Here is a 21,261-nt window from a genome sequence, read left to right as displayed (position 1 = left end):
CACAGAAAAAACTGTAAAAAGTCTCTTAAACCGATGTATTTCATAAAATCCTTGAAACTTCCAATTGTAAAATAATCTTCATACCGGGTCTCCCTTAGGAGTTCTACTCACCAGATGCCTATGGTGTGTTCAGCATTAAGAACTCCTTGCTCATACTGGGATTCCTTTCAATGGATTGCCTTAAAAGTCTCCTCAATCTTCCAAAAATATCTCCTTCCTCCTGTTGTCACCGTATCTCAGTAGGTTTGGTATAGGTCATAAATGAGGGAGTGTTTCATGTAAGGCAAGTGAAAAGACATATAGTGTAATACTGTTTTTTATTGAGAACCATGCCCCATAAAAATATATATATATGCTTACGTGATTGGCTAACGTCTTCAGAGGGCGTTGGCCAATCACGAAACGCGTCAGGGCGTGGCTACACGACGTGCTTCTTCCACTACACACAGCGTTCACACTGAACTGGGAGCCTGTCAGCTGGAGCTGAGCTGACTGTGCACCTAGAGCGGACGAGAGCTGCAGTTCACTACGTTTGATGTGCTGTATTTTATCTTCAACATTTGTAAGCATATATATATTTTTATGGGGCATGGTTCTCAATAAAAAACAGTATTACACTATATGTCTTTTCACTTGCCTTACATGAAACACTCCCTCATTTATGACCTATACCAAACCTACTGAGATACGGTGACAACAGGAGGAAGGAGATATTTTTGGAAGATTGAGGAGACTTTTAAGGCAATCCATTGAAAGGAATCCCAGTATGAGCAAGGAGTTCTTAAAGCGGGGGTTCACCCTTAGAGGGCACTTTTTCCCCTTAGATTCCTGCTCGTTTTCTCTAGGGGAATCGGCAATTTGTTTTAAAATATGTGCAGTACTTACCCGTTTACGAGATGCATCCTCTCCGTCGCTTCCGGGTATGGGCTTCGGGAATGGGCGTTCCTTCTTGATTGACAGTCTTCCGAGAGGCTTCCGACGGTCGCATCCATCGCGTCACGATTTTCCGAAAGAAGCCCAACGTCGGTGCGCAGGCGCAGTATAGAGCCGCACCGACGTTCGGCTTCTTTCGGCTACGAGTGACGCGATGGATGCGACCGTCGGAAGCCTCTCGGAAGAATGTCAATCAAGAAGGAACGCCCGCTCCCGAAGACCCATACCCGGAAGCGACGGAAGAAGATGCAGCTCGAAAACGGGCAAGTACTGCTCATATTTTAATACAAATAGCCGATTCCCCTAGACACAACGAGCAGGAAGCTAAGGGGAGGAAAAAAAAAATTTAACAAATGGGTGAACTCCCGCTTTAATGCTGAACACACCATAGGCATCTGGTGAGTAGAACTCCTAAGGGAGACCCGGTATGAAGATTATTTTACAATTGGAAGTTTCAAGGATTTTATGAAATACATCGGTTTAAGAGACTTTTTACAGTTTTTTTCTGTGAATGGACTTTATGCATTTTATTCCTTTTGGTTTACATGATTTTATATTTTAAACCTATTTCATTTTGTGGTCATACACATTGCATTCATCCTCACTCAGGCTGGGTTCACACTACTACACTACTTTCATCCTACTTTGCTCTGCTACATTGGTCCTACATTTATCCTACATTGGTCCTACATCCATCCTACTTTCATGAACAGGATACTACTTTGGTCCGACTTCAATGATATTCAATGGGCTGAAGTAGGATCAATGTAGGACCAAAAGTAGTACAGGGAGCATTTTCAAAGTCGGACCGACTTGTGTAGGACGCTACAAGACGCTCTCATAGGGAAACATTGAACACAGAGCAAAGTAGGATGAAAGTAGTGTAGTAGTGTGAACCCAGCCTCAGTGAGACTAATTTAGCAGAAGGTTAATTACAGATTTAATTAGTCACCTTAGCGCTGTTAGTGCTTCTATTCAGAGACACATTGCTTTTCATTTCTTACCCTATTATAACAGCTGCTTGTCTGCAAAACTATTGATGATTATTACACATATTACACCACGTCCATAGAGCGCTAGGATCAGTTTTTATCCTTTGGATACCTTCTGATATTTTTAATAATAATAATAATAATAATAATAATAATAATAAATATATATAAATGTATTTTTTTATCACTCGACCCTCCCTTTTTAGATTGTCATCTCTAATAAACAGGGCCCTCTGATTCCTCGGTCTGCCCTCATATATTGTAAATTGCTGCACAAACTGTTGGAGCTATATAATTAATAATATATATCCTTCAAGGAGCTTACAGTACAAAGGTCCTTATCTCACGTGTGTGTGTGTGTGTGTGTGTGTGTGTGTGTGTGTGTGTGTGTGTGTGTGTGTACACACACACTGGGACCAATTAAACTTCCAGAATGTATTTGGAGTTTGGGCAGAACCTTGAGAGGAAACCTACACATGTACATGGAGAACATGCAAACTCCATGCAGATAGTGTGCTGACTGGGTTTTAGAGTTTGTTTTGAATGGATTGCAGTCATACTCCTATGTGTCCACTAGAGGGCAATATTGTAGCTGCCTTCTTCAGTACAGCTGTCATTGATTGCATAAACTCTATAGAATGTCTCATTAGAATGATCTGTCGGTTGCATGGCTCTGTTTATCTGTATGCCTGCTATACAAAACCTTACTTTTATCTACAAAAATTGATGGGATATTTTGGTGTGTGTTTTACAAAAAATAAATAAAAAATAAATGTATTATTAGAAAGTTGCAATATGTGTGCGGTTATATGAAATTCTAACACCTGACAACCAGCACGGAAGTATACAATGTAGTAAGTACTAGCGACATTCTGGGGGCATGCTGCTTGTCGGTGGCTGTGGAGCTTGGAGATCTCAAATTACATGGCAGGTAGATCATTCGATTGTCATTCAAAGGCTTAACCTTTTATACAGACAAGTGGTTTAACCCTTTCATAAATTAATTATGAAAGCCACAGTAAAGATGGTTATTACTGTTTGAGCATGAAAAGAAAATTGACATTCCTTCTCTTTAGCCATTAACACCCCATTTACACCTATGTGACTTGCATCAAAGTCGCATGAAAAGTCGTACCCCCATGTTTTCCAATAACCATTCATATATGTGTGACTTGGTTGCAGGAACTTCAAAGTAGTTTGTTTGTGTACTTCAATGTTAACCCTTTTTTAAAGTTGCATGGAAGTTGTACCTGAATGTTTTTGCATGTAACAGTGGGCCTGACATTGCAGAGGGACAAGAAATCACTTTCAAGTTACAACCATCCAAAGTTGCACTCAAGTCGCATGACTTGGAGCCGTGCAAGTGTGAATGGAGCCTTCAGTCTACTACACACTAGGTGTGTGTGTGTGTGTGTGTGTGTTTTCAACCCAGGAGGGTTGAATGAACAAAACTGACAGCTCAGGAGAAGCAGATGTACCAACTATTTGTGTTTGGTGCAGCAATCTCCCCTGCTTTCCTATTGTGTTCTGACGGGGGTGGCCTCCCGTCAGAACACTCCGCTGCCATTGGCTGGGAATGCCGATCGGGAGCCGATTGGCAGACCTTTTCCAGCCGTGCCCCTTTGAGAATGACCCGTTTCTGTTGAGTTCCGTGTGATATTTGGACCGTGTGTACTGTGGCTTAAAAGGTAAATCTAGAATCCATTCACACTTGTACGTTTTCAAAGTCGTGCGATTTTTTTTTTTTTTTTTATTTTTTTTTATTGGTATCTGTACTACCACCTCTGGTTGCTTCATGTATGTGAGTCCCTCGTGTGTGCTGCCAGCAACTTATTTTCACAGAGACATGTGCAATCGAGACCTGGGACAAGGAAGACCTTTTGTGTACAGGGGGGGGGGGGGCGCAGAGGTGTGTGTGTGTGTGTGTGTGTGTGTGCCAGCTAAGTATGTACAGGAGTGAGGGGAGGGGAAGCTGAGTGTTTACAGATGTGTGGGTGGGCTGGTACAACTTTAGTGCAACTTCTAAGGGTTAACGTTGAAGTCTATGGCCTTCAAATTGCATGAAAGTCAGACTAAATTAGTGAATTAACTACGTTTGAAGGCGCTGCAACTTTAAGTCACACATCTATGAGTGGTTATCATTGAAAAACTTGATGTACAACTTGTCCTATGACTTTAACCACTTAATTACTTAAGACCCGGACCAAAATGCAGCTAAAGGACCTTGCCATTTTTTGCGATTCGGCACTGCGTCGCTTTAACAAAATTGGCGTCCTTTTTTTCCCACAAATGGAGCTTTCTTTTGGTGGTATTTGATCACCTCCTGCGGTTTTTATTTTTTGCGCTATAAACAAAAATAAAGTGACAATTTTGAAAAAAATGCAATATTTTTTTACTTTTTGCTATAATAAATATCCCCCCCCAAAATTTTTTTATATATATATATATATATATATATATATATATATATATATATATATATATATATATATATATATATATATAATATATATTCCTCAGTTTAGGCTGATACGTATTCTTCTACATATTTTTGGTAAAAAAAAATCGCAATAAGCGTTTATCGGTTGGTATGTGCAAAATTTATAGCATTTACAAAATGGGAGATGGTTTTATTGCATTTTTATTAATTCATTTATTTTTTACTACTAATGGCGGCGATCAGCGGGTTTTTTTTTTTTTTTCTCGTGACTGCGACATTATGGCGGACACTTCGGACAATTTTGACACATTTTTGGGACCATTGTCATTTTCACAGCAAAAAATGCATTTATAATGCATTGTTTATTGTGAAAATGACAATTGCAGTTTGGGATTTAACCACAGGGGGCGCTGATGGGGTTATGTGTGACCTGAAGTGTGTTTACAACTGTAGGGGGGTGTGGCTGTAGGTGTGATTGTGTCCCCCTATAAAAGGGATCACACGATCGATGACGCCGCCACAGTGAAGAACGGGGAAGCTGTGCTTGCACACAGCTGTTCCCGTTCTTCAGCTCCGGGGACGGATCGCGGGACTCCAGCGGCGATCGGGTGCGCGCCCACGACCCACAGCTGGACAATAGCACGTACCTGTACGTGCATGTGCCCAGCCGTGCCATTCTGCCGACATACATGTGCAGGAGGCGGTCCTTAAGTGGTTAAAGATTAGCCGCCGCAGTTATACTGCGGCAGGTTGGCTCTCCTGGGCGAATCGCCATCATGGTACGTCGGCTGCTTTTTAGACCACTAGGGGAGCTGATGCGTGTGGCCTGCGGCTGCGATGTCTTCCGGCCACCCGCAAACGCTCCTGAGCGAGGCCGAACAGGGATCTTTCAATGTAAACGGACAGATCCCCGTTCCGTCAAGGGTGGATAGACGGACAGATCTGCTGTTCCTATTAATTAGGAACAGCGCGATCTGACAACACCTCCCAGGGAACACTTTACCCTTTGATCGCCCCCTAGCATTACCCCTTTCCTGCCAGTGACATTTATACACGGATCAGAGCTAAAAAATAAGCAATTGATTACTGCAAAAATCTGTCCGCCGCAATGTCGCAGTCCCACTAAAAATCGTGAATCACCGCCATTGCTAGTTTAAAAAAATATAAACTGATGAAGAAATATTTGTGGGAAAAGGACATGCCTCTTGTTTGCGTACAACCTCGCACGTCTGCGCAATTGTCAATGCGACACCGTGCCGTATCGCAAAAAAAATGGCCTGGTCATTAAGGGGGCAAATCCTGCCGGTTCCTAAATAGTTAATGTCGAACGTTGCTTGACGGGTCGCACAAGTGTAAATGGGGTGTCGGGATTTTGACAATATATCAACACTTATAAAACAAAAAAAAAATATATTGTTGGTGAATCCTGAAGTGTTCTGTACAAACTTATCAATGTGCAGTCGTCAAATGGCTGAGCACTTTACCCTGCATGCTACAGTGTGAAATGCTTGAATTATTTTTGGAATTCTCTCACAAAAATGTTTGCCGGAATTCCAAGAAAACTAGAGGAGATGAGGGAGTTAATTATAGCTGGCCTTCACTTTCTAATGCTTTGATTTATAAGTTTACTGAACACTCCGTGACGGGAAGCCTCGGGAAGTTACTGTGATCAGATCAGCCAATGTGTATTGTAGCTTCGGGTTTTTCTTCAGTATTTTAATTGCTGGCCGAGTAATCCAGTACAAGATATTACTCCGAAAAACTTTTATATCCACTGCAGCACAGCAATTCATTCCCTGTCTTTGCAAGACCTTCACAGCACCCTTGCCATTGTTATGGTTCAATTGTGTCAACGACATTGTGCACACGGAGGAACTCTTATGCCGCGTTAACACAACAGTTTTTCCTGTCCTGCAAAAAAAAAAAGTTTTTCTCGACCGTGATTCGTCGTGATTCCTTTCAAGCCTGCCTTGCATACACATGTTTATGGGGGGGGGGGGGTCGAGCAAAGCGCAGTGACGTGCAACACGTATGACTGGACTATAAAGGGGAAGTTCCATTCGAATTGCGCCACCCTTTGGGACGCTTTTGCTAATTTCTGAACATGCATGTTTTCCCCCTCGGAAAATATATATAATTTTTTTTGTGTATTTTTTGTGTGTGTGTATATATATATTTATACATTTTGACACTGTCCTTTTTTTTAAAATGAACATTTTGGGTCACTTTTATTCCTATTACAAGGAATGTAAACATCCCTTGTAATAGGGGGGGGGAAACATGACAGGACCTCTTAAATGAGATCTGTGGTCAAAAAGATCTCATATTTACACTAAAATGCAAAAGATTAAAATAAATGTCATTTACATTTTTTTTTTTTTTTCTCCCTTTTTTTTTTTTCTTTTTTTTTCTTTTTTTTTCTTCAAGAGCTATGGGCGGAAGTGACATTTGGAGCCGAGCGGGGGCCAAGTTTCCCTCAGTCGACAGCCACACTAGCCGGGAAGAGTGCCTGATCGTCTCTGCCGCTACCATCTGCTCTGATAAGTGGCGGAGACGACCAGAGCACGGCGGGAGGGGTGCCCGCCCTCTCCCACCCCCGATAGGTGTTCTTGCGGCATATCCGCCACAGAGACCACTTTTATCTGAAACCGGACCGCTCACTGAAGGAGATGATACCGGGGTTATGGTAGCTAGCTGCTGCTATAACCATGATATTCCTCTTCAAAGTACCAAAGTAAATCATGAGCTGGTCCGGAAGTGGTTAATCACCGTGTGTGTGTGTGTGTGTGTGTGTGTGTGTGTGTGTGTGTGTGTGTGTGTGTGTGTGTGTGTGTTTTTTTTAGCAAAAAAAGACTGAACATTTTGAAGGAAAGTTTTTTTTTTTAGAAAACGTTGTAAATAAGTAAAGTTTTACTGATCGGTGCTCTGATTATCTGTACAGGTCTCTCCTGAGAGGAAATGTCGCTGATTGGCTCTTTTCGCCTCACTCTGTCAGTGTGAGGAGAGGAAAGGTGATGAATGGCATTGTTGTGATTGGACACAGCTGATCACATGGGTAAAGAGCTGTGTGATCGGTTCTTTAATGAGATTGGGGACCCGCCGTGCAGGGCCGGCGCTAGCGCAAATCATCATGGGCACTTGCCTTACGGCGCCAGCGCCGGCCCTGGGAACGGGCGGAACATTTTTTTTTTTTTTTCTTTCACCGGCGCCGTGTACCAGGGACACAGCGCAATGCTGCTTGCTCCGCGTGGGACAACGTCGTCCCAGAACAAGAGGGCCCCTCACCTTGTCATTTCTCTATACGGCGGTCAATATTAAAACGTGGAAGCTGATTGGTTTCTGTGCAATAAGTGCCTGATTTTGCACTTGCCTGCTTTATTAAATGATCCCCAAAGTGACGGACGGTCTCGTATAAAAGAACTGCTGCAGCTTTGTGAATGGAAGTTTTATTATCCATCTTCAGATGTGTAGCCTTCGCACAATCTGCTGCTTGTGTTGTCCTCTGTGGGTGGTGTCTGCTTCTTTCAGCGGTGATATAAATTGCATTATCGCCCAGGAACGGATGAGATGCAAATAAATCGGTTTACTAAGAATAACACGGTTACAGGCTGTAAGTGAACAGACACTGAGCAGGGAGTTGGAAGCATGCAAAGCAGAAATGTGATCTCTCAATGCTATGGAAATATTAGCAGCTTACAGTAAGCTGTTACCTGTCAGGGGTAGTAGTAATTATAGGAGTGCCGATTGGTCTTTTAGGGTTCGGGTGTGACTGAAAATATCAATATGATCAACTTCCTCCTTAAGTGGGTTTTGTTTTGAATAACTGAACTCCCAAAACTTTAAAAAATGTATAGTTTTGAAGGCTTTATAGTGTATACCTAAAGGGACACTAAAGGCAAGGTTTTTTTTTTTTTGTTTAAAAATAACAAACATGTTATACTTGCCTCCGCTGTGCAGTTCGTTTTACACAGAGTGACCCGGATCTGTGTCTTCTGGGGTCCCTCGGCGGCTGTCTCTGCTCCTCCTCGCAAAAGCTTTCCACGTTCATGCGAGCTCCCTCGCATGGTGGAAAGCTTTTGCGAGCGTGCTCCCGTGATACAGCAGCGGCCATAGCCGCCGACTGTATCACTCTGCCCCGCCGCATCATCAGCTGTGATTGACCGCAGCGCCAGCCAATGGCTGCGCTGCTATCAATCCTTCCAGCCTAGCCAATGGCTGCGCTGCTATCAATCCTCCCAGCCTAGCCAATGGCTGCGCTGCTATCAATCGTCCCAGCCTAGCCAATGGCTGCGCTGCTATCAATCGTCCCAGCCTAGCCAATCAACGGCCAGGCTGGGAACCGAATGGAAGACGAGAACGCGCATGGAACTTTCGAGTGGAGAGGTAAGTAAAATGCATAGGATGCATTAAGGAAAAAAAAACATTTACCTTTACAACCCCTTTAAATCTGCAGTATGTATTATGTGATGTGTGTTGTTTTTATGAAGGTAATGTCCATGTTGGGTATGTGATGTCTTTTATGTTGCATTTTACATTTTATTGTATGATTATTATTGTAAAATTATTATTTTCGACTCCGATTCCATTTTTTTATGTCCCAAAGAATCCTTGCTTATTAAACTCCACTCCCTTTTTTGGCATAGAGCAGGAAATGGTTAAAGGGGTTGTAAAGGTACAATTTTTTTTTATTATTATTTATTTATTTATTTATTTTCCTAAATAGCTTCCTTTACCTTAGTGCAGTCCTCCTTCAGTTACCTCATCCTTCGATTTTTGCTTTTAAATGTTCTTATTTCTTCTGAGAAATCCTCACTTCCTGTTCTTCTTCTGTCTGTAACTCCACACAGTAATGCAAGGCTTTCTCTCTGGTGTGGAGTGTCGTGCTCGCCCCCTCCCTTGGACTACAGGAGAGTCAGGACGCCCACTAACACACAGCTCCTTTCTCTATCTGCAATGTCCTGACTCTCCAGTAGTCCAAGGGAGGGGGCGAGCACGACACTCCACACCAGGGAGAAAGCCTTGCATTACTGTGTGGAGTTACAGACAGAAGAACAGGAAGTGGATTTCTCAGAAGAAATAAGGACATTTAAAAGCAAAAGCTCAGATGATGAAACGAATACCTTCCGACTTGGTTCACATGCTGATTTGCAATTTTAGGGTGGAACACGTAACATGTTTCCACTCCTGCAGCCACTCCCTGATTTCCCCAAACCCGCCCCGCACTGTCAGAGTTTGAAAAGAGGGCGGAGCCTCACATGGCTGTATCATTCAATCAGAGTTCAATGAATGAACTAGAAGTACATCCAGCCTTTGTGGCAGATGGCTTGTAGTTCTCAATGAGCTATCATGGGACTGTTGAACGCTCTCTAGCTGGTTAATTTGTTATTTATTTTTTCTGGTCATTGTGTAACTACCAACTCATACGATGTATGAGCAGACCGATACAGTGAAAGTCTGCGGGAGCCCTGCATTGCTGCTCGCAGGTGCAATGATTTCCAGGCTCCTCCCCCAAAAAAATTAAATAAATGCACATTTTTTTTTACCTAATGCATTTATTTTTTTAAATTTGGCCCTACACTTTAAATACTTCTCACTCGCGTCATTGTAAAATGGCGGATAGGCAGGAACTCTATTGTGTATGGCACGATCTGTCACCAGCTGTGTTAAATGGACACGGGATGACTGACCAGTGTACCGGCCCACTGTTGGTAACGTGATCGCTGTGACCATTCACGACAGACAACATGGCTTCCTTTCATAACATTCATTGCATACAATTGTGTTGCTAGCTGTGATTAATCACAGTGATCCCATGGTACAGACTGGGCCAATCGCAGTACCTTTTGTACCATATGATTAGCTGTTGCTAATCGCCACAATAGTGTCTACACATGGTCATTCAGTAAAATTCGCTGCTATAAGCAATCATAGTATGTAAAAAATAAATAAAAAATCCTGATCATATTCCCAGAGTGGTGCAGTTTTATATTATGATAACACTGTATTGCTCTGCTGTTGGGCTCCACGGGGCCCCATGATTTCTATCTGATGGGGGATCCCCAGCCCCGCCCACCCGCCTCGAAAAAGTGATATTTAACTTTTTGATATTTATCTTTTGTCCAAGCTGTTATACATTTGATTAGAATAGGATCTGAGCACGCCTGAGCTCATTCCTGCTAGGAAATGAGAGTGCTGCAGCTGTCTTTAAGATATTAATTTTCCTTAAAGAGGAAGTAAACCCTGATGGGTTTTACTTCCTTTGTTTCCCTGCAAAGGTAAAGCATATTAGGCTAGTGTGCATCGCATAGCAGTCCATTAATTTGTCACTTACCTGAAACCGAAGCCTGCGATGTCCCCGATTTATTTATGCTTTTTTTTTTTACTACTCGCTGGCTGGAAGCATTCATTCTTCACCTCTCTTCCATCCGGGGGCCACAGACTCCGGCTCTGTGACTGTTCCGGAGTCGCGTGACCTCACTCCCGCGCATGCTCGTGGGAGCTGCCAGTCATGGCATGACTCCAGCTAGAAACGGCATAGTGTGCCCTTTCTAAAGTGCGCATGCGATCAATACATCGCTGTACGGGGAATTGTAAATATTTTCTAAACCGTGTAGGTTTAGGAGATATTTCTTGCACCTACAGGTAAGCCTTAATCTAGGCTTACCTGTAGGTGAAAGTTGTTGTACAGGGTGTACAACCACTTTAAGCCACATCGATTTATGCCTTTTTTTTTTCTTTTTTTTATTAAATCGGTTGAAGCATGCACTCCAATAATTTAAAATCTTTATGGGCTAATTCTAGCATTGCTTCCTGAAGCGTGATCTGCAGCCAGCTCGCTCTTCAGACAGCATTTGGCTGGTGGTGAACATGGATTGTATTACCTCCTCACCACCTGTTTTTAACCACTTAAAAATCCCAACAGTCGTGGAAAGGGATCATGTTCAGCAGGAAACATGGCGGGTGGTTACAGTGGGGATAATTTTTGCTGTGCAAAAAGCATTGTGGTTGCAGCATACAGCATGTACTTTCCCCACCACTACCTTCCCAGCATAAGGGCTCTTTCAAGCAGTGCTGCTCCACTCAGCAAGGGATCAGTGAGCAGATTCCCTGCTGAACTGGAGCTAAATGGGACAGACGTCGGTGTTCTGACGTCCAGGTCTGCTGAGTCTGCGTCTGCATACAGCAGACATGGGAGGACTTGTGATGTCTTTATGGGTGGCCAAATGGAAATTTAGACTTGTGTCCACTCACAGGTTATGTGGAAGGAAGATTGACCGCAGTCCTGGCTTCAGAAAAAAACAGCTTTAATGTATATGTAGCATTACCCCCATTGGAGATGCTGGATTTTTGGGCGGGCGTGTTACCTTGTGGCTCCTCTGAAATTCCTAGGGGTGAATGATGCGTATTGCAGTGTATATGTAGTAGAAGTAAAGGAATGTCCAGACAGGTGCTCTTTGCTGTGCTCTTTATTACCCATCCGGGTAAAAACAGTAAACTTGTGGTGAGGAAAGTAAAGCTGAAGAAGATGGAATAGCAGATTCAGGCGTGATAATAGGAAACGGTCCTGCTCCCAAATGTAACACTTCTCTTCACCACCCCCGCCGGAGTGGGTGCAGTGTACCAGGACAGGCCTCCCTCACTGACCTGGCAGCGGGAGTATCACTCGGACAATTGTAGGATAAAGTCTCTGCCACAGACCCTCCTTGGTGAACTTGAACTTGGGAGAAAGTCTCTGCCACAGACCCTCCTTGGTGAACTTGAACTTGGGAGAAAGTCTCTGCCACAGACCCTCCTTGGTGAACTTGAACTTGGGAGAAAGTCTGCCACAGACCCTCCTTGGTGAACTTGAACTTGGGAGAAAGTCTCTGCCACAGACCCTCCTTGGTGAACTTGAACTTGGGAGAAAGTCTGCCACAGACCCTCCTTGGTGAACTTGAACTTGGGAGAAAGTCTCTGCCACGGACCCCTCTCAATGAGCCTCAGAAGATACCTCTGCCACAGGTCCCCTCTGGGTTGGATTATTGGAGATATGCCTCCTTGTTACGCCTGGATCTCCTTCAACTTGTCGCCCAGGTACCGACTGACAGGTGATCAATCCCTCAGTGTCTGGCTACCTCGATCCCCGGTGGTTTGTCCAGGCCCTTTTGGACCGCCAGCCTCTCAATGGCGCTCCTCAGACTGACTCCCCACCGAACAGCAGTACAGCTTGGGATCTTCAGATTGGGAACGCAGTCACTCACTGGGTCCCCGCCACTGTTCAGATGCTCCGGGTCAGCATGGCCCAGGAATGCCGCGTGGCACGCACGCCCCGGCCAGGTTGGCCATAACACCGGGGCGCTGTGATGTGGCCACCCTAGAGGTGGGTGCCACACTGGACGAAGGACCCAGAACCAATGGCGTCTGCCCCATAAATACCCCTCCCCAGCACTGGACATATCGGACACTTTTGACACATTTTTGGGACCATTGACAATTATACAGTGATCAGTGCTATAAAAATGCAGTTATTACTGTGTAAATGTCACTGACAGGGAAGAGGTTAACACTAGGGGGTGATCAAGGGGTTGACTGTGTTCCCTAGCGTGTGTTCGAACTGTGGGGGGTTGGGACTCGCTATAGGATATGACAGATCGTGGTTCCCAACTCGGAGGAACTCGCGATCTCTCTCCTCACAGAACTGGGATGTGTGTGTTTTACACACGCGCACACGTCCCTGTTCTGCCTCTCGTGCTTGCGATCATGTGCCTGCTATGCAGCTACGACGGCTCACAGGATCGTGCTGACCTGCCACTGTATAATAATGGGGGCTGGTCGGCAAGCGATTAAATTCCATTTACATCAGGAATCCATCCTACGCGGAATCGTCCTACGCGGAGCTTTTAATCAAGATCTGCATGAAAAACTGACAGGCGGACCTAATTGTAAAGCTTGGGTGAAAGGTGCTTTTTTTTTTCTTTTTCTTTTGAGGGGTAGTTTTTAATGCTCCCTCTCCCCCCAAACAAGTAGCATATCATGCTAATGATTGTCATTATGATGATCACATCACTTTAGATCCTTTATTGCTCTTCTACTGTGCCACATGACTATTGGCTGTACAGTTTTACATTCTGTGCACACTCGATAGCAATTTTGCATCGTGAAAGAGCAATAGAGGATCTAAAGTGCTGTGATCATTATGACAATAATCATAAACACAGTGGGGAGTCAGGTGGGCTGTACCTTCTTTCCATGGTAGTGTGACTGTGTGCAGCGTTTTCCTTGCCTAAAGCTGTTAGATTGGGGTTCCTGCGCCTTCTCAGCCGCCTGTCCGTCTCACATAAGTCTCTCCCTCAGTCCGTGGCACTTACTAGGGAGCGGTGTACACATGAATCACTCTGCCAGGAATGGTACAAGCAGTGGGCAGCCACGGCAGGACTAGAATATGTGCAACGCATTATGCGGCACAGGCTTATCTGCCTACGCCTCCCAACCCCCCCCCCCCCCCGAAAATAGAAATAAAGTCCCTTCAGTGCTCTTACTTCCTGGACCCCTCTGTTGCCCTAATGGTTGCCACCTCCCATCCCTTTAAAACTGAACACATATACTAATTACACAGGTTCTGTGGCTGATTAACCACTTAAGGACCGGACCAATATGCTGCCTAAAGACCCAAGGTGTTTTTACAGTTCGGGACTGCGTCACTTTAACAGACAATTGCGCGGTCGTGCGACGTGGCTCCCAAACAAAATTGGCGTCCTTTTTTCCCCATAAATAGAGCTTTCTTTTGGTGGTATTTGATCACCTCTGCGGTTTTTATTTTTTGCGCTATAAGCAAAAATACAGCGACAATTTTGAAAAAAATGCAATATTTTTTACTTTTTGCTATAATAAATATCCCCCAAAAACATATAAATTTATTTTTTTCCCTCAGTTTAGGCCGATGCGTATTCTTCTACCTATTTTTGGTAAAAAAAATCGCAATAATCGTTTATCGGTTGGTTTGCGCAAAATTTATAGCGTTTACAAAATAAGGGATAGTTTTATTGCATTTAAATTTTTTTTTTTTAAAGTGTATTTTGTGCGTGTACTCGAGAGAGGAGCTGGACTGCAGGAGTTGGGAGTAGGCAGGCCTCCCCCAGAGGCAATCTGCCACCTTTCTCCATGCCCCGGGTGGCAATGGTGGGTGTGTGAGGGGGTCCTCCCACACAGCCCGCCCTACCTGCTCCGCTTTGAAGCCCAACGGGGCAGAGGGACTCCCTATAAGGGAGTGAGATGATCTAGCCCGCTCAACCAGCCCCATTAGTCCTTCGCCTCTCTTTTAGAGACCGCGTGGTCAAAGTGCGTGTGTTAACCCAATTTAGAGTGCGTGTGTAAGTGTGGTGGTTTTTTGTGGGAGGGGGGTGGGCGTACTAAGCACAGGCTTACCTTGCATAGCACACCCACCGGGAGCCGGGCTGAGACCACCAAACTCAATTCACATGTAGCCGAGACCGGGATCCGAACCTCTAGCTGCAGAGGTGAATGGCTTGTCAGCGCAGTGCCAATCGCGTTGAGCCACCGCAGCTCCCTAAAATGTTTTTTTTTTAATTTTTTTTTTTTACTACTAATGGCGGCGATCAGCGATTTTTTTTTTTTTTTTTTTTTTTTTTCGTGACTGCGACATTTTGGCGGACACTTCGGACAATTTTGACACATTTTTGGGCCATTGTCATTTTCACAGCAAAAAATGCATTTAAATTGCATTCTTTATTGTGAAAATGACAGTTGCAGTTTGGGAGTTAACCACAGGGGGCGCTGTAACATTTAGGGTTCACTGTGTGTGTGTGTGTTTACAGATGTAGGGGGGTGTGGCTGTAGGACTGACGTCTATCAAGTCTTCCCTATAAAAGGATCACTCGATCGATGCGCCGCCATAGTGAAGCACGGGGAAGCTGTGTTTACACACGGCTCTCCCCGTTCTTCACTTGCGGGGAGCGATCGCGACGGAGCGGCTAAAAACAAATAGCCGCGCCGTCATCCCGGATCGCTCCCCGAGCGGACCCGACCTCCGCATGTACCGGGGGGGGGGGGGTCCCGATCGGACCCCCCCACCCACGTCAAGCAGAGCACGTACAGGTACGTACATGTGCCTGTCCGTGCCATTCTGCTGACGTATATGTACATGAGGAGGTCGGGAAGTGGTTAAGCAGCAAGAAAAAGCCGCTGTTAAAACGTCTGTGTGTATGAGGCCTAAGTGTATAATGGAATACTCCGGTGGGTGTAACAAGATGTGCGCTTTCCCCTTCTCGGTGTATCATTACTGTGGAGGAGTGCGGGGTGTAGCAAGATGGCGGCGTCGAAATGTCGCTTTGTTACCAATTCTGACGGGTTGCCATATCTGATGAAACAATGGCGGTGATCTGCAGTGATTTTTAGCGTTGTTACGATGGACAGATCAGACTCTTTGACACATTTTTGGGACTAGTGACAATTCTACAGCGATCAGTGCTATAAATATATACTGACTACTGTGTGAATGTCACTGGCAGGGAAGGGGTTAACACTAGGGGGCAATGAAGGGGTTAAGTGTTTATCGTCCCCCTCCGCTCCTTGCTCCAGGTCTTTTTACCTGCACTCTATGAATACAGAGTGTCTGTAACCTGAGCAGTGGATTGTGATTGTGTGGGTGTGTTGAGTAGAAGTGACCCTGCCGGTCAGCCCTCTGAGTACTGCTGTGCAGTATGTGCCCTTCCCTGTTGACACAGCAACTACAAGAGTAAAGCACAGCTCACTGACTCAGTCCTCTGCTGGAGCTTCCTGACAGCCGGGAACATGGAGCTACTACTACTTCACCAGTGAAACCCTCTTCTTCATATGTATTACCAAAATATGACCCTCCAGACTTCTGAGAAGACCAGCTTCTAGGACGAATCATGGCTGCTCCTCCCTTACTACTCTTAGTAGACCGGTATGTATCAAGGCGATTTCTGTAGCAAGACTTTCCGTGTTGGTTTTTCCCAGCTCTGTGTCACTGCTGTATTGTTTTCAGGAGACTTTCCTCTGCACAGTTTATGGCAATCGCAGTTTTTCTTGTAGATGAAATATAACTTATTCCACAAAGCCGGAGCAGAGATTTGTTTTCTAGGAAATACGTTTAGAATCTATTCTGCTTTTTTAGAGGTTTTCAAATCTCTCTCTCTCTCTCTCTCTCTCTCTCTCTCTCTCTCTCTCTCTCTCTCTCTCTCTCTCTCTCTCTCTCTCTCTCTCTCTCTCTCTCTCTCTCTCTCTCTCTCTCTCTCTCTCTCTCTCTCTCTCTCTCTCTCTCTCTCTCTCTCTCTCTCTCTCTCTCTCTCTCTCTCTCTCTCATTTATTGGGGTATAGCGCGCACCCCTAAAGTTGCAGCGGATTCCTGTGGAAAAAAGTTTTTTTGTACTTACAGTTTTGGTGTCTTGTGCGGCGGCCTCGTCGGGTCCGGCGTCCGTCTGCGGCGTCCTCCCCGCTCGTTTCCCGCGCCGAATTTGAATACTGCGCCGACATATACAGAGCGCAGTACACTCGTGTATTGTCGGGCAGGCTCGGCAACTCTCGCGCTGACGTCCTGTACGTCCAGGACATGAGCGCGGAAGGAGCCGAGACTGCCCGAGTGTACTGCGCTCGGTATATGTCGGCGCAGTATTCAAACTCGGCACGGGTATCGGCGTATACCGCGCACCCACGATTTTGCCCTGATTTTCAGGGCAAAAAAGTGCGCGGTATACGCCGATAAATACGGTGTATATGTGTGTGTGTGTGTGTGTGTGTGTGTGTGTTTGTATATATGTACACACACACACACACACTATATATATATATATATATATATATATATATATATATATATATATATATATATATATATATATATATATATATATTATATATTGTGTGTGTATATGTGTGTATATATATATATATATATATATATATATATATATATATATATATATATATAATTGTGTGTGTATATAAATTTTGTATTTATACGGTTTGGTTGGGTTCCATGCCCTGCGCTATAAACGCCATGGTTTCCATACACTGCACCGATGATGGCCAATTAGCGTGAAACAGCTGTATGCAGTTTGGAATACACGGCTCTATAATATTCTGCCCATGTTTCTGGATGTACATTTGGCTGGTGAGGCGTAAAGCATTGATTTGCATGGCTCTGCTCGCTGTCCAAAAATGAGGAATAATTCCGAGGACACAAGACCTGTAAATATATTCCGTTTTTGAGAAGACTTTACTGCGTTTCGGATTGATTTAAAGTAAAGGCTTTTTAATTGACGTTTTATGATTTTACTGTTTTTTCATGGACAAGCTGATTGGTGTGAAAATGTAGCCCAAAAAATATGAAAGGGTCCTGATGGTGTGCTGGGTCTCGTAAACCACTTGGCTCATATTTACAATAATACAGTAATATTTTTTGTATGTGCTATTCAAGCAGGGGTCTTCAGATGTTCAAAACAAAGGGCCAGTTTAGTGCCTTTCAGCTTTTAGGGGGGCCAGACTGTGGCCAGTGGGAGTATAAAATGTCATGGTGTCAGTGGGAGGAATAGTGCCCCATCAATGGTGTCGGTGGGAGCAATAGAATGCCCCAGGACCAGATAAAGGCGAGCAAAGGGCCAATTCTGGCCCCCGGGCCACAGTTTGGAGACCACTGATTTTATATGATTTTGAATTGCCATTTTGGGATAAACTGACTGATTAATGCGGTTTACGCTATTTTGTTTAGTATGTAGCTCTGTGAATGCAGGCCATAGCTGAATGTTGCTTTTTAACATGCAGAAAAATGTATCTGGTGTAAATAAGCCTCACCAGTAAAATCAGTCTTTATATGCAGTAAAGCATCCTTGGTATACTCGCTGGGGAAACTAAGTGGTTAATCCTGCGCATTGTGTAAAAAGGCTTTTTGTAAGTAAGTGATGAGCAATAGCAGGCGATTTTTAATCGTGTGATTTACAGAAGTTCATTGATGCCGTGTTTAAACTTAGCCAGCACCTTGATTCTGGTGGTTGTCTGAGTCTGTACTCTCTCCATTAACCTGAACAATTATTCCTATTTATGGGGCAATCTGCTGTGAGAAGTGCTAGAGGGCAGTAGGATTATACCAGCATGGCTGACCATCCACCCACTTCGGCCTCATGCACACTGTATGTTGTTACAGCTGCTCCTAGGGGTGTCTGGCATTTGTTGGTTTGTTTTATCTTCCTGCCTCTAAACTGCACGTTGCCTATGTGTCCATGCACACACAGACTTGAGGCTGGGTTCACACCATTGAAGATTGGATGCGGGTTCCCCCCACATCCAAGTCGCAATGGCAGGAGATTTTGACCAGCCGGTTCACATATATCTGCAGTGGGTCCCGTGCGTTTTGCACAAAAACGATGTTCATCTTTTGGTTTGTTTTGGGTCAGAATTCGGCCCAAAATATGGGCTGAAATCGGACCTGAAGCGGTGAACCAGGACGCACCGGACCCCCTGCTGTGAGACAAATGACGTTTATATGTGAACTTGGCCTTAAAGGGGTTGTAAAGGTACAATTTTTATTTATTTTTCCCCAAGTTGCTTCCTTTACCTTAGTGCAGTCCTCCTTCACTTACCTCATCCTTCCATTTTGCTTTTAAAGTGGAGGTTCACCCGGAAATGTAAATTTTAACATTAGATTGAGGCTCATTTTGTCAAGGGGAATCTGCTAGTTTTTTAAAAAACGAAGCAATACTTACCGTTTTAGAGAGCGATCTTCTCCGCCGCTTCCGGGTATGGGCTGCGGGACTGGGCGTTCCTATTTGATTCACAGGCTTCCGACGGTCCCATCTATCGCATCACGATTTTCCGAAAGTAGCCGAACGTCGGTGCGCAGGCGCCGTATAGAGCCGCACCGATGGTCGGCTTCTTTCGGCTACTCGTGACGCGATGTATGCGACCGTCGGAAGCCTTTCGGAAGACTGTCAATCAAATAGGAACGCCCAGTCCCGAAGACCATATCCGGAAGCGGCGGAGAAGATCGCTCTCTAAAACGGTAAGTACTGCTTAGTTTTTAAAAAACTACCCGATTCCCCTAGACAAAATGAGCATCAATCTAATGTTAAAAAATGTTTTTCGGGTGAACTCCCGCTTTAAATGTCCTTATTTCTTCCGAGTAATCCTCACTTCCTGTTCTTCTGTCTGTGTAACTCCACACTGTAATGCGAGGCTTTCTCCCTGGTGTGGAGTGTCGTGCTCGCCCCCTCCCTTGGACTACAGGAGAGTCAGGACGCCCACTAACGCACAGCTCCTTTCTCTATCTGCAACGTAGAAGGAGTCCTGACTTTCCTGTAGTCCAAGGGAGGGGGTGAGCACGACACTCCACGCCAGGGAGAAAGCCTCACATTACTGTGTGGAGTTACAGACAGAAGAACAGGAAAAAAAGTCATACTTCCCTCCACTGTGCAGTTCATTTTGCAGAGTGGCCCCGATCATCCTCTTCTGGGGTCCCAAGGCGGCTCTCGCGGCTCCTCCCCGCAAGAGCTAACCCCCTCTGGGAAGCTCTCTCCCGAGGGAGTTGCCTTGCGGGTGCACTCGGTGGCCATTGCCGCTGAGTTTATGACTCGGCCCGCCCTCCGGCACACAGCGTAATTGATTTGATTGACCGCAGCGGGAGTGAATGGTTGCGACAAGCCGCGAAGAGCCGACAAGCGCCCACAGAAGTTTAGGGCTCAGGTAAGTAAAACGAGGGCTCGGGGGGGGGGGGGGGAGGGATCTGGACAGTGCAAGGTGTTTTTTCACTTTAAAGGAACACTAAAGGTTAGTTTTTTTTATTAGATCAATTGATTGCTGTAAGCTAAAGCATTTAAATATCACTTACCTCGTTTTTTTCCTTTTGACCTCCAAAATACAGTAATCCAGGTTTGAAAATGCCATTTCCTGTCACTCCTCTTCTTGCTTTCCACCAGCATCTGAGCCGTTTTGCATGGTGGAAAGCAGAATGTGCTAACCCCCTCCCTATGACTACAGCCTTGTGTGAAGATGCTCTCTTATCCCTCACAGGCATGGAGGCTAAGCCTAATGGGAACTGTAGTTCCCATTAGGCCGTGATGTAGCAAGAATGAATGTGCGCCGCAAGTCAGTGAGAATAATGGTTCAGGAGTGGCGGAGGTGAATAAAACGGCTCGATTTCAACAGGTATCAAACTAGTTATAATGCAAAACATTACTTTTTACTTTATCAGCTACTGTCAGACTTTAATTTAAGAGGAAAATATATTTTTGTCTTTACAACCCCTTTAATGAATAGGATAAGGTGAAAAAACACGAAGCTTTACAACCCCTTTTCATGCTAAGTGCGTTTAGCAGTTCTGCGTTTTTATTAATTTCAATAGCTAGAATAAGTTAAAATTCTGGCCAATTAAATAAATGCCCAAATGCTGCTAAACTGGTTTGAAAAAACGCAGCTTAGGTAATTTTTTTTTTTTTTTTTTAATGCTGTGTGTTTGTGTTTTTTGTTTTTTTGTTTATTTTTTTCGTCAGGAGAAACCGCGTTTTACAATGCACCAGTGTGCATGAGGCCTTAAGACAATTCCCAAACATACATTAACTAAAGTTTTTAATATCTTATCCTGCTATAACTATTATCTGCTGCTTGACTGAACAACGCTTGGTGCAAGGTTCGCGGTGATTGGAGTTCACATCTTGGAGCTCACAAATTGACCACCTACACCTACAGATAACTTTTGTTTTCGTTCAACTACAGGCTTCTAGATTAAAATATTTTCTAAAATTCTATGTTAAAAGAATACTGTCATAAATCGAAACACTGGACTGAGACAGCGTATGTGCTGCGTACTTGTTCTGTACCTAGGCTTCAGCTTATATAAGAGCAATGTGCACCTTTTAAGCAAGCTGCTAGCGGCCTTTCAACCAG

General features: G+C 44.5%; 1 protein-coding gene across 2 annotated transcripts in view; it reads left to right on the top strand.

Moving 5' to 3' along the window:
• TBC1D14 (TBC1 domain family member 14) overlaps window positions 1-21,261 on the top strand; it is a 174,592-nt gene that overhangs the window by 46,190 nt on the left and 107,141 nt on the right. The window contains exon 1 of one of the 2 annotated variants that reach the window (XM_040335388.1): window positions 16,019-16,291. The exons of the other annotated variant lie outside the window; for it this stretch is intronic. Coding sequence (XP_040191322.1) covers window positions 16,257-16,291 — 35 coding nt within the window. The 5' untranslated portion in view covers window positions 16,019-16,256. Of the gene's footprint in view, window positions 1-16,018; window positions 16,292-21,261 lie in introns of those variants that run through there. 2 annotated transcript variants of the gene reach the window in all.

Source organism: Rana temporaria, chromosome 1 (assembly GCF_905171775.1).
Source record: "Rana temporaria chromosome 1, aRanTem1.1, whole genome shotgun sequence".
In the NCBI taxonomy this organism is placed as follows: domain Eukaryota; kingdom Metazoa; phylum Chordata; class Amphibia; order Anura; family Ranidae; genus Rana; species Rana temporaria.
The sequence above is the reverse complement of the archived record's forward strand: the minus strand, read 5'-3'. Positions and strand labels throughout refer to the sequence as shown.